The following is a 12,264-nucleotide window of genomic DNA, read 5'->3' as shown; positions in this document are numbered from 1 at the left end:
CCCAAAGTCACGGGTTTAATTTAGTCATGTAAATTCAACTTATCCTGAATGACTCAATGCCATAATTTAAAACGGGCTTCAGAGTAACAAAGCATCTCCATTGCAGGCATGGCCAGGGCAAGTCCTCCCAGAGATGCAACGCTGCAATATCGATGCTCTCTGGGGCCCTTTTATTAACTGCATCTTGACTCAAATAGGATGAGATTTAAGTCCTGGCCACTGGGCTGGGTGCTTCTGGAAGCTGCCGCCACCAATGGCAACTGTTCCACATTCTGGACGGGACGCAAGCCTTCAGGCTGCATTCAGCCTACGGACCTAATAACTCACAAGATGCGCTGCCCTCTTTATCTGCACATCGAGTTCCCTAATGTCTACTCGAAGCTGTAGCAGCTTTCCAGGCGAAGCAGGCAACGGTCTGGGACTCCAGCGTGCAAACGATGGGGCTTGTCACTGAGCTGCAGGGACACCCTTGAACGCTAACTGGCTGTGTCTCCTCCAGTTTATAGCCACCCACCCCATGGGCTACAAATATTCATGGCAGTTACATGCCAAAGCCTTCCAGCTCCTGCCTTAGCAAATGGTATTCTGGTAAGGAAAAGTAGCCAGCTTGTTAATCAACACAAGTGAGTTTAAAAAGCAAATACTCTGTGCATGCAAAAACTGTGCCGTGTCTTCTTGTGATAGAGCATCTTCTGAATCACTCTGAACTGAGGCTGCATCTCTCTAGGTCTTCTAATGGCTAATACATAGTAAGAGTGATGGGCTGTCAAGTTGATTCTAACTCACAGTGACCTGCTCAGGATGATCTTCTGGGCATCGTGTACTTCCCTCTTTTTGGTGGTGCTTGGGGAGCATTCTCTCCCAAGGCTGCCCCCGTGGCAGGGAACGTAATCCCCTTATCCCCTCTTGTTCCAGGGGGCCTCGGCTGGCCCTTCTCTGGGAAGGCACAGTGAGGATTCAAAATCTCAGCCCCAATCTACCCTACACAGCTTCTGCAGTCCTTGCAGGCTGAATCTGACCAACCTGTTTTCCACAGAGTGCTCTCCATTTATTCTACCTGAACAGGGAGGAGGCACAAAGGAAAACACTGTCGTGTTGCTGTTTTTTTTTAAAAGTGCACCTTATTGAAAATGGCAAATCCTGTATTTAAAAGGCCTCATGGGTATAAAAAAAGACCACCAGGGAAATCTCCAAATGAGGTTTCACTGGCCTGTACAGGGACTTAGAATGCTGGCTAGGACTGAATCCGGTTGCCGTCCACCGTGCTCTGTTGCCAGTTCCTCAAGCTTTCAGGCCAATAGGCCCTTCCTGAACCTATGAATTGAACTAGGGACCTTCTGCAGGGAGAGGAGAATACCTGGCTGATGAGGCACAGCCCCATCTCCCCCACAATCAGGAAGCAAAAGGAGAAACAGTTCTTAGGTTTTTCCCCTTTGGTCCCTAAGGTTGCTTCAAAGCGCACTTTCTCAAACCCAGTAAAGATGCCACTGCAGTCTCGTCTCCTCTTGGCTACAACCGGTCTGTCTATCTGTCTCTCATTCTCTCTCTTTCAAGCACAAGGGGAAGAAAACTGCATGGAGTTTAATAATGATGAAGACAAGACTTGCTTCTTGTTTCTATGGTTGCAGCAGCCCTTACGACAGAAATTTCCCTGCAAAAACTAACTGCATATTCATTTTAAAGGTAAGTCTGAATTCCAGTTTCCTGAGGCAAAAAACTTTCCCACCTGTTTATAACCTCTTAAAGAACCAGAGCAGCACATCTAATATTTCTCTTTCTGTCTCAGGATTAAAAAGAAAGAAAATGGGCAGGAATTTTTCAGAGAGGAAATAAAAGAGCCATACATGAAATATTTAGAATCTATGGACTAATCACATTGCAAACAAGAAGAAAATGTGTGTGTGTGTTTGAAACAGAAGTTTTGGATTTAAAACACCCACCCACACCCCAAATGTTAATTTAGAGGGAGCGGGGGAGTCGCTATTTCCTAGTTGTCAACTCCGAGTTTAGAAAGTCCTTGCCGGAAATCGTGAAGTTCATCAATCTTTCCATCGAGGACGTCTAAAAAAGTCTGTAACTCAGCCTTAAGGTTGTTCTGTCTCTGCCTGCTCTCTTCCACCTCTGTCCGTAGAGCTCTGACTTTCTCTTCCAGATCTTGATTCCTTTTCTCAGCAGCCTTGAAAAGAAAAACGTGGCAGAAAGGTCTTCAGGGTAGCACACAAAAGAGCGAACCCACCCGGCCATCAACAAGCACAGCGGCAAGTGCCTTCTCTCACATGCCATTCTTATAATTTGACCGGTGCAAAGATGAATGCGGATTGAGGGAGGATCTGCACTGCATTGTCTCAGCGCGAGTCGCATTTTACTTTGGCTGGGGCACATGCACCATCTCTGCACCCCTCGCTGTCACTGTTTCGCATTTCTAGCATTTGTTCTCGGTGGATCTGGGGTGATTTAGATCTTCACTCCTCCCCTGCACCCCCCCCCCCCCCAGATCCCAACACAGCTTGGCAAAACAGGGTTTTCAAAATAATACTCTTTTACTCTGAAACTCATGTTTGAATTAAAGGACTCTCAGTGGCTTCCTACGTTCAAAGGAAAGAAATCAAGCTCTTTGGCAACAGACTGTCTTTAGAACTCTCTGAAAGCTCTCCAAGGGCAGAGTTCACTTCCTCAATAGAACTTTGAGTGGTTTGCTGATGTATGTGTTGAGAGGGAAGATTTACTGATGAAACCACTGCAAAGCAAGGTGTGTCTTCTAATAGATTAAAAAAGAAAAAACAAAAAAGTTGGAATCATTCTTGTTCAAGAGTTCAAGAGCCTTGTGGTGCAGTGGTTAAACTGCAGTATTGCAGTGAAGACTCTGCTCGTGATCTGAGTTCAATCCAGGGCTCAGATAGCTGGCTCAAGGTCGATTCAGACTTCCATCCTTCCAAAGTCAGTAAACTGAGTACCCAACTCACTGGAGGTGGGAGAAATGTGTCACCTGCATAATTTTAAAAAATGTAAATTGTCCAGAGAGTGCTTTGAGTGCTAAGGGGTGAAACATAAGCAGCATGTTTTGCTTTTGCTTTGCTTGTAAATAGTTCTGGGTCAATAAGCTTCCAAGCGCCAACAGCACCCAGGAACTATTTGGGGTGCTGTCCCCCTCTGGAATATTTTAGGTCCATCCCTAAATATAGAGGGAGGAATTATTGAAAACAATAACCCACCTTATTCCTTTCATGTGAAAAGAATATAACATTCTCTGTCTGTTTTGTCTGAACTAAAATAAGGAAATGTGTGGATATGGTGTTCCACCTAAGTCGCAATAACATTAAATAACATATATATATGTTCTAGTTTTTCAGCCATCGCTCTCTGTTCTGGGCCCTTCATGTTGTGAAGACTTTAAGGGAGACGATCTGTACTCAGGAGAATTCAATATTCTCCCCGACCCCACCCCATTTTATTCAGGAGGAGGAGAAGGGGCTTAATCTCTCCCTGCCATTGAGGTAACCATGGCAAATTACTTCTTCCAGACATCAACCGTCACACCCGGTGCAAACGGCCAATACTTAGGCACTTCCAGGGAGATTCCTTGATGGCGGAGGGGAAGGTCCACTTATCACACACTGCTGATCCAGGGACTGGGATCTGGGCGTAACAAAAGAAAGGCAGGCAGGCAGGTCCATTAAATAGCTTGCCAATTCTACTATTATTTAAGCAGGGGCTAAACTGGTTATTTTCAGCAATTATTTCACTTTGCTTCCTGCAAAGAGCACATTACATTATTGAACCAAACCGGTTTTGTACAGGTGGTCTCCTACGTGTTTCCCGTGAATAAAACCCAGGGAGTTTTCTCCCTTCTCCGGTGTTGTGATTGTATCAATGGGAGTGCTTTGCAGCAGCTGCAGTACAGATGTGACCTGCGTTTATAAAAAGGAGGAAAATGTCACACCTCTTCTCTTACTGCTTTGATGCTTACTGTGAGCATCAGCTCGCCTGCACTGGCGACTTAGAGGCATCTGAAAGCTGCTTGACTCCCCACTCATTTAACCACGATGGCTCCATCCTATGGAATCTTGGAATTTTGCAGTTTGGAAAAGGAGTTAAAGGACTCTGCTTGAGAGCTTTCATGCTTGCCCTTGAATTTCAGCAAAGAACTCTAATTTACTCATCAAACTACGAATCCCAGGATTCCACAGGGTTCAGCTGTGGCCATAGGATTGAGCCGTTATAACTGTGCAGTGCAGATGCACTCCAAGTTTCATCATCCTCACTGTACAAAATCTTTGAACCTGAATCATCAAATACTTCTGTTTCTACAATTTCTTTTGAAAAAATGGCTACAAAGCTGAATCAGATTAGTATTACTGTTTTAAATTGAAAGCATATCTACAAATAGAGATAATCACCCGTACCTGCAATTTCTGAGATACTGTTTCACATTCTGACATGAGTTGTGGTATGATTTCACCTTGTTTTCGAAGATCCTCTAATTCCTAGCCAAAAAAATAACACAAAAACATAGAGGTTATCAATGTCAAGAGGACAGTGAAATAATTAGATAACGTGCAAACCTATTTTTAGATTTTATTTTTAAAATTGTAGTTGAAACAACGTGTTTCCATGAGATCGGCATCTGGCAAAGGGAAACCAAAGAAACCGTTTGCCCTTACAAAGAAAATGAATGGTTCCCCTATTAAATTAGAAAGTGTCATGTTTTGAGGTTACAGCCCTTTCTTGCTTATTTCATCACCATCTTGTTCTAATCAAGGTTTGTGTATTAGTGCTATTTTGAGCTTTATTCAGTCAGCAAAACATACTGATGCTCAAGACTTACATCTCTGAAGATACCTTTACTGAAAATAGGAAGAGAATGATTTTGGTTTGAGCTGACCGTCTTGACAATAACCTGAACGAGCAAAAAAGAACTGCTGAGGGTGAGACAGTGGGTGGTGGGGGAGGAACCTTCCTCTGCAGCACCTCCAGGTGCCCTCATGTTCTAACCCAAAGGTGCACCAGCAGTGGAAAGGCCATTAGTACCCGTGCTGTTGGCTCTGGCTGGGTCTGCCACCTGTTTGGAGGTGTTTCGCTCGACTCCAGGGACAACGCCTGGGCAATGCAAGATCAGCACCACCTAAGTGGACAGCACCAATGGTCTGGCTGGTTGAGGAAAAGGTCCCCTAGACCAGTGGTCCCCAACCTTGGGCCTCCAGATGTTCTTGGACTACAACTCCCAGAAGCCTTCACCACCACCTCTGCTGGCCAAGATTTCTGGGAGTTGAAGTCCAAGAACATCTGGAGGCCCAAGGTTGGGGACCACTGCCCTAGACTGCAGGAGGTACACATCCTGCTGTCAAAGGCATGCAAAAAAAGCCAAGAGGTTGAGGAAGAGCACAGTCCTGTGCTAAAATATTTACACCCTCTTTGCTGCTCTGTCTTTTCCAACTGGCCCTTTTCAATCTTCTTCAGAGCCAAAGGATTTCAGAGCTGCTGTTTTCATGAAATCCTTTCTGTGAGCATAGCTCAGGTTGGGCTTGTCTTGTACACCCAGAAATAGTTTATATCTGTGTTATTTTCACACTAATTGGGGGCTGAGGGGAGGCTGCTAATGTAAGAGACACAGCCTGAAAGCCGAGCTGGGGAAAGACTGCACTGCATGTGGAAATGAAGCCTGTAATATTCATAAGTCCATTTTCTGGCTGAATGAAAGTTACAAAATGCAGCTTATTAGGAATGCCATTACCTGTGGAAAGGTCTGGGAAGCAAGCATGACATTTTTCTTTGAGGCTTGCTGCTGACAGATGTTTGAAACTGTGCATCAAAACCCATCACTCTGAACTATTTCTAGGCACTTGGAGTTCTTTTAACAGTTGTTAAGCACGTTAGCTACATCAGCTCTGAAAAGAGCTTTTGCAGATATGCTATTAGCATCACCTCAAGTCGGCATATGGCATTAAAAGCAAAACCCCAACGGAAACAATTTGTAGACACAGCAGGCATACAGAGTTCCTTATGCAGCCACAGTGATAAAATATTTTTTTGAAAAACTGCCCTCGGGGCTTACATCCTGGAATAAAAAAATCCCTTGCTAGTGCAACTGCACCGGATCAGACCACTGTGTTACCTTAGCAGGTAGGCAGGAGGCTGTGTGACTGGTTGCACAGCCCTCTTGTGCCAATTCTGACAAAGTGCAAAAGTCTGCACAAACTTGTATTAGCTCAATGACCTCACTAGAAATAGCCCCTGATTTCTAAGAGGTATGAATCGGGTCCAGTTGTCATGTGCAAATATTATGATCTTCCAAACATCCCACTTCTGCAGCCTTTGTTTACAGTATTTAGTCTACTGATTTATTTATTTTTTAAAAAAATTCTAAACTGCCCTGTCTCAACAGATATCAGAGGGCAGGGGGCGCAATCGATAAGATCACATTAAGAACAATTAATACAATTTAAGATCTTCAAAATAATTAAACATCCTACCATTCCTGAGAACAGCTGAACTGTTAGAACAGCTGCAAGGACAACAGCCCAAACAGATTCCCATGACATCCAAATCAGGTAAAGTATGTTTAAGTCATGATTTCCTGGGCTGGTTTGGGGACTTGGGCAATCTGGGTTCAAGCCACCAACAAGCAATGAAATTCATTGGTGGACATACCCCATCAGTTACTTTCCATCATCCTGAACCACCTCACAGAGCCGTCGTGAGAATAAAATGGGGTTTAGAGGGAAGAGGTGCCTACATGCCGCCTTGAGCTCATGAGAGGAAAGGTGGAAAATAAACGAAGCATGAGATTTGATAAATAATAAACAAGGTCCTTTTTCTGGAGCTACTCACTGAATCTGAGTCGGCAGGGATGCTCAGAGAAACAGCTCCAAAGCCAGGGGCTGTTTGTCTTTGCCTTGATCCCATTACAGTCATCAGTCTCACTTCTCCTAATTCATTGAATATCTTCCAAGCCATAATGACAGGTTTTGACTGCATTGTCACTATGATTCTCCAATGTCGATCTTCCCCAGAGCTACAACTACTGACAGCAGGAAGGCGTGGGTGAGGAATAAGGAAGCGGTGAAATTTGAGATATACCAAGCACTGTTTTCCAGATAGCGATTTACCCATAACACTGTCAATAATGTTCCTTTCTTTTCTTTTCCACTGAATAGATGGAGTTGAGATTAAGGATGAGACTGTGGTGGAGAATTAAGACAACAAAGCAAACATGCTCTCAGGATGGCTTCATGATCTGCAGATGGGACAATGTGTGTGTGCAGCTGTGCTTGGTTGAAATGTGCCTAAACAGGATCATCAGCCTCCTCTACCTGAGAGCCTGGTTTTCTTGAACCACAACTCCCAGAATCCTCCAGCCATCAAGTGTGCATTCTCCCAAAATAATACTCTCCACTAGTCAAATCCCCAGGATTTTTAGGAACAATGTAGTGTCCACGTACACATCTTTAGCTTTTTAAATGAGGGTACCATAAGGCCACTGTTTCCAACCTAGCATCTTTCATCTGGACAGGGATGCATCATGGGAATTGTAATCCAATATATCTGGATGCTGCCAAAGTTGGAGAACATTGATCTAACTCTTTCATTCCTGCAGCACCAGCTAGCAGCCCCATAGTGATTCAATATGTTCCTTTTGAGAAATGAGAGGTAAATGTCTGCTCAACTTTGATGACTTCATTGAAAAAAGAATATGGCACCATGGGAAAGTCTCAGTTTTCCTCAATAGTGAGCAATGCCTTACTCAGGAGCATTGATTGTGTAACATGATTAAAGCCTACAAATGTCCCCCAAACCTAAATCTGTACAGTTGGAATAAGCCAAAGCAGCAAATCCACAGTCAAAGCAACCATGGCAGATGGCTATCCAGTCTCTGTTTAAAAAAAACAAAACTCAAAGGAAGGATGCTTTCTGAAATGATCCATTCCACTGTTGAGAAGTTCTTCCTAAAGGTTAGTCAAAATCCCCCTGCTTGTAAATTTAATCCACTGAGTCGGTTGCTATCCCCTGGAGTGGAGAAAAACCACCTGGCAACCTGTTTGGGTATTTGAAGATGCCTTTCATACCACTTCTCAGTTTTCTCTGCATTAGCACTTTCCTTCTTGTCCACCAAGAGGCCGAGGTCCATTTACTTCCATTCCTTGCGTGACTTACCAGCTCCTTGTCTTGAAGCTCCGTCTCCAATTCCTGGAGGCGCCTGCTCAGCTGCGCATTTCGCTCTCGCTCCTTATTTATTTCCTCACACTGCTCTTCCAGTTCCTCAATCTTTAAAGAAGAAAAAGGTAGCCCATCTTAAGCGCCCATCCCACATTCTTATGAGCACTTCAAATGAAAAATCAATGCACTGTATGAAAGGAATGAGTTGACTGTAGCCATGGACGGTGTCCCTGAGGGGCTGGAGAAAGGCAGATGTAAAAGCCACCCCTGTGGATCACTTCAACAATGCCCCCCTCCACCCTGCTGTGCCAATGGCTGGGCCAGCTTCATGGCCACACCTTTTCTCACTGCAGAAATAGCTATTTATCTACCCATCCTTGAGTTCCTGGCTTTGCTTTGGCTTCCAGGAGCTGACAGGGACAGGGAGAACCAGACAGCTCAGGCGGACTTCCCTCAACTATAGCCCCTATGGCCAAAGCAGTTAAAATGCTATCAAACTGGTATTGCATAGATAACAGTCAGTAGCTGAAGAACAAGACAGAATATTAAGCTATGGACTAAAGTTGGCTTAATAACTTGGCTTGTTCCAAAGTTGTTAGTTATGGCTTGCTGGCTTGGAAACAGGAACTGTAGTCAGTGGCAGATTCCCTGGGCCCGACGTGCAGAGGCATTTACGCGCTCATCCATCGCATCGGTTTCTGAAGCCAATATGCAACAATCCATGGGCTGCCCCTGAACTCAAGGCACAAGCTTCCTTGGAGGAAGGAAACCACCAGCCCAACAGAGCTATTCCCGCCATGGAGCAGAGCTGCGCTCCCCCCTGCAAAACCAAGCGCAGTCCCAAGGCGTTACGCCTGCCAGTTGACAGAAGGCAAATCCAATGCCGCTGCTGTTGGAAAACCTGGACTCCATCATGCAGGCCAATTCATTACTTTTGACAGATCTCACCCTATTGTTTTAGCAACAGGGCCCCGGATACTATTTTTGGTTTGCCACCTTAAATTATATAGCTTTTTACACCTTTGGGTTATTTTTTTTCTGCTCACATCAACCTTCTACATAAGTATGATGGAAAAGAAACGCCTTTTTAGTCTGCAGGCACGCAGGCAATGGGCCTTGCCCTCTGGCAGTGGAAAATAAATTTCCAGTTAGGGAATGTCTCTGGGTCAAGACTAGGATGTTGGCATGGGGCTGCAGTTTATTGTTTTCCCACAGTGTTCCTGTTTGTTTTTATAAACTACCCAAAGGGCATGTCCTATAGATTGACCTATACATCAGGAAAAAAAGAGGGGGGAAAAGCCCAACCCAACAAATATTGCAGCATGGAATCAACTGTCAAATATTTTCAAACATTACAATAATGAGGGTCAATTGATTTTTTTGCAAAGTACATAGCTTTCCTACATCTTCCCTCCATGCTTCCGCATCCAAATACACCAGAGTGACCGGCAAACAAGCCACTGTGCAGTGAACCCCACACACTGTCTCAGTCCGGTACGGAGCTGACTCAGTTCTGTGTTTAATTAAGGAAGAGTAACTGATTTTGTGACGTGAAAGAGAAGAAACCCAAGAGAAGACATCCGAGACCTAAGCCATCAGGTCCCAAAGACAGCCAGAACAATTTGAGACACACCTGTTATTATTCTGCACTTTGTAGCTTTTTTTAGTATTTTAAAACAACCTTGAATGCTGTTCAAGATAGTGAATAAATATAGAAAATAATATAGAAGCCTGAGGTGGCCTCTGAGTCAGCACCTAGGAGAAGTGAAATTTAAAACCCATTTTCATTCTAGGCTGAAATTGCAGGAGGCATCCAAGGCTCAGAAACCTAGCCCCCAAGCAGGCTATGCATTTTGAATGACCCATTTAAAATTGAGACTAAAACCCCAAGTACATTCACTGACATCCAGTTCCATAGTCATCAATGTCTCCCAGTTGACTCCCGTGCCCCAAACATGTCGCAGAGGGAGAGGGTCGTCTCCAAAGCTGGAGGTGAGGGTCCTGTACTCCATAGCCTGTCCAGAAACCCCTAAGCAGGCCTGCTGCCTCAGATGTGGCTGAAGGACTCTGCATAATTGCCAGCGACTGGGGAAGATGCAACGTCAGTCCTGCTGACCTTTCTGTATGTGGAATAGGAGGATGTGCCAGCTCAGTCCTTGCCTGAGGCAGGGAAATATCTTGGGACAGCCCTGCAGAGAGTGAATTCAAACAGGCTAGGCTGTGCTATTGGGCTCATAGATGCAAACTCATTGGCCTGTTTGTGTTTACCATGTACACTCCAGGGTGCTGATATGGCAGGCAGACACAATCTTTCTGTTCTGCTCTTTCTTAGACTTTTGATTTTTCTCTTTCTTTTTGGCAACATCCCATTCATTTTTCCATATGTTTATTGAGAAAAAGATACAAAACTAAGGCTGTACCTTACTCCTCAGGTGATCATTTTCCTCTTTGCAAATGGAGAACTGCTTTTTCCAGTGTTCAATGCTGGCAGCGGATTCCTGGAGCGCCGACGTCAGTCTGGCGTTGCTTTCCCTCAGGGCCTGCAGTTCCGTTTCCCATTTCTTGACATTACAAGAACTAAAACAGAAAGGGAGGGGGCGGAAATCACACAAATAATATCTTTGAGAGATTGCAACTCTAGCCTGTGAAGTTTAGGTATATGAAATAAAGGAAGCCACTACAATTTTGCACAATGGTCTATGAGGAGCTCCACAGCTTAAACAGTTTTCCTTAAGTGCCAGGAAATAAAAGAAATAAGGGGCGAGGAAGACAGGACAGAATTTTAATATACTCAAGCTGGATGCACGTGGATGGATCGATAATTTGACTAAGCCAATTTCTTCCTCTTAACAAAGATGTCTTGATGATGGAAAAGTTCTATAACCTAGCACAGACTTGTCTTACGGGAAGGATTTAAAACCGTACAGATATCACTGTCCAAGGACAATACTTGCATTCTTTCCAAACTTTCCATCATGACTAGTTACGAGTTTTTCCAATTTGCTTCCATGTCAGATTATCTGTCTTTTAGCAAAAATGAACCTGTGCCCAAGGCATGCTCAGATAGCCTTTTACAGAGACGTGTACACCCGCCTCTGCCGGTAGGCGGTGTACAATCTGACTTGTCTCTTATTTTGCTTTTTGTCGATGCAAACTGATTTTATAACAAACTCACAACTTGGCTTCATATTATATTTCTCAAGAGGGCATACAGTAATTTCACAGTGCAAGCACTGCTCTTTGTAGAAGCCTCTGGTGTGAACACAACTTTTACAGCCAAACTGCAAAACAGATGCTTGTCTAACAGGAATGTTCCATGGGCTATGCCATTCCCAAACACAGCTGGATGAATCACTGGTCAGAATGCTCTCTAACACAAACAGCTCCCTGGATACACAAAGCTACCACATTAGAGAGAAGACTCTAGCTGACTCCCTGATATGTTTACCTCTCCCCTATGGAAGGGAGTGCCCAAGCCCACAACACCCCATTGGAAGGCTGATGACCAAGCTATGTAAGATGACAACATCACAGTTAGAAGGGGACAAAACATTATTCTCCCTGAAGTGGATTCCTACAAAGCTTTCTCGTCCGTGCAACCAACTTGCAAATAAAACTTGTGATTTCCTCCTGATGATGGGACACCAGACAAAAGCAAGCTAATTTGCAATTATTGGAGCTACAGAAAACTCAGATTATAGTAAACAAATATCCTTTACCTGTTAGGAAGCTTCATGTCTAATTGTGAAACTGGCCTCTCACATAGCTTGACCTTCATGGAGGTGAGGCCCAGGACTTGCTTTATTACAGAGACTGATCGGCTACAAAGTTGTTTGTTTGTAGGAAAGGACCATATGGCAGCAGAAGCTCCTCTGACCTTCTGCCCTGCCCATTCTGCTCCTGAAGGGTCAAGTAGTCCTTCCAGGGAGAGGGGATATTCTTTACCCCATTAGCAAAGCCAAAGTCCACACTACACCCTGAGTAGCCATCTGGGTCTAGACTGGTGCCGGATGGAGCGATCTGTTCCTTTCTTCTAAAGCAGAAGATCTGTGCATAGAAGGAAGCTTTTCCAAACAAATGGACAGAAACACTGAATAAACCAATAACTAA

General features: G+C 44.3%; 1 protein-coding gene across 2 annotated transcripts in view; it reads right to left on the bottom strand.

The window, feature by feature from the left end:
* Positions 1-225: 225 nt before the first annotated feature.
* HOMER2 (homer scaffold protein 2) overlaps positions 226-12,264 on the bottom strand; it is a 50,085-nt gene continuing 38,046 nt past the window's right edge. Inside the window, exons 6-9 of one of the 2 annotated variants that reach the window (XM_020790165.3) lie at positions 10,575-10,731; positions 8,152-8,262; positions 4,404-4,484; positions 226-2,176 (exon numbers count right to left, since the gene is read on the bottom strand). In XM_020790165.3, coding sequence (XP_020645824.3) covers positions 1,988-2,176; positions 4,404-4,484; positions 8,152-8,262; positions 10,575-10,731 — 538 coding nt within the window. In that variant the 3' untranslated portion in view covers positions 226-1,987. Of the gene's footprint in view, positions 2,177-3,089; positions 3,909-4,403; positions 4,485-8,151; positions 8,263-10,574; positions 10,732-12,264 lie in introns of those variants that run through there. The other variant, XM_072981612.2, reaches the window with a different exon arrangement.

Source organism: Pogona vitticeps, chromosome 12, assembly GCF_051106095.1.
Source record: "Pogona vitticeps strain Pit_001003342236 chromosome 12, PviZW2.1, whole genome shotgun sequence".
Lineage (NCBI taxonomy): Eukaryota > Metazoa > Chordata > Lepidosauria > Squamata > Agamidae > Pogona > Pogona vitticeps.
The sequence above is the reverse complement of the archived record's forward strand: the minus strand, read 5'-3'. Positions and strand labels throughout refer to the sequence as shown.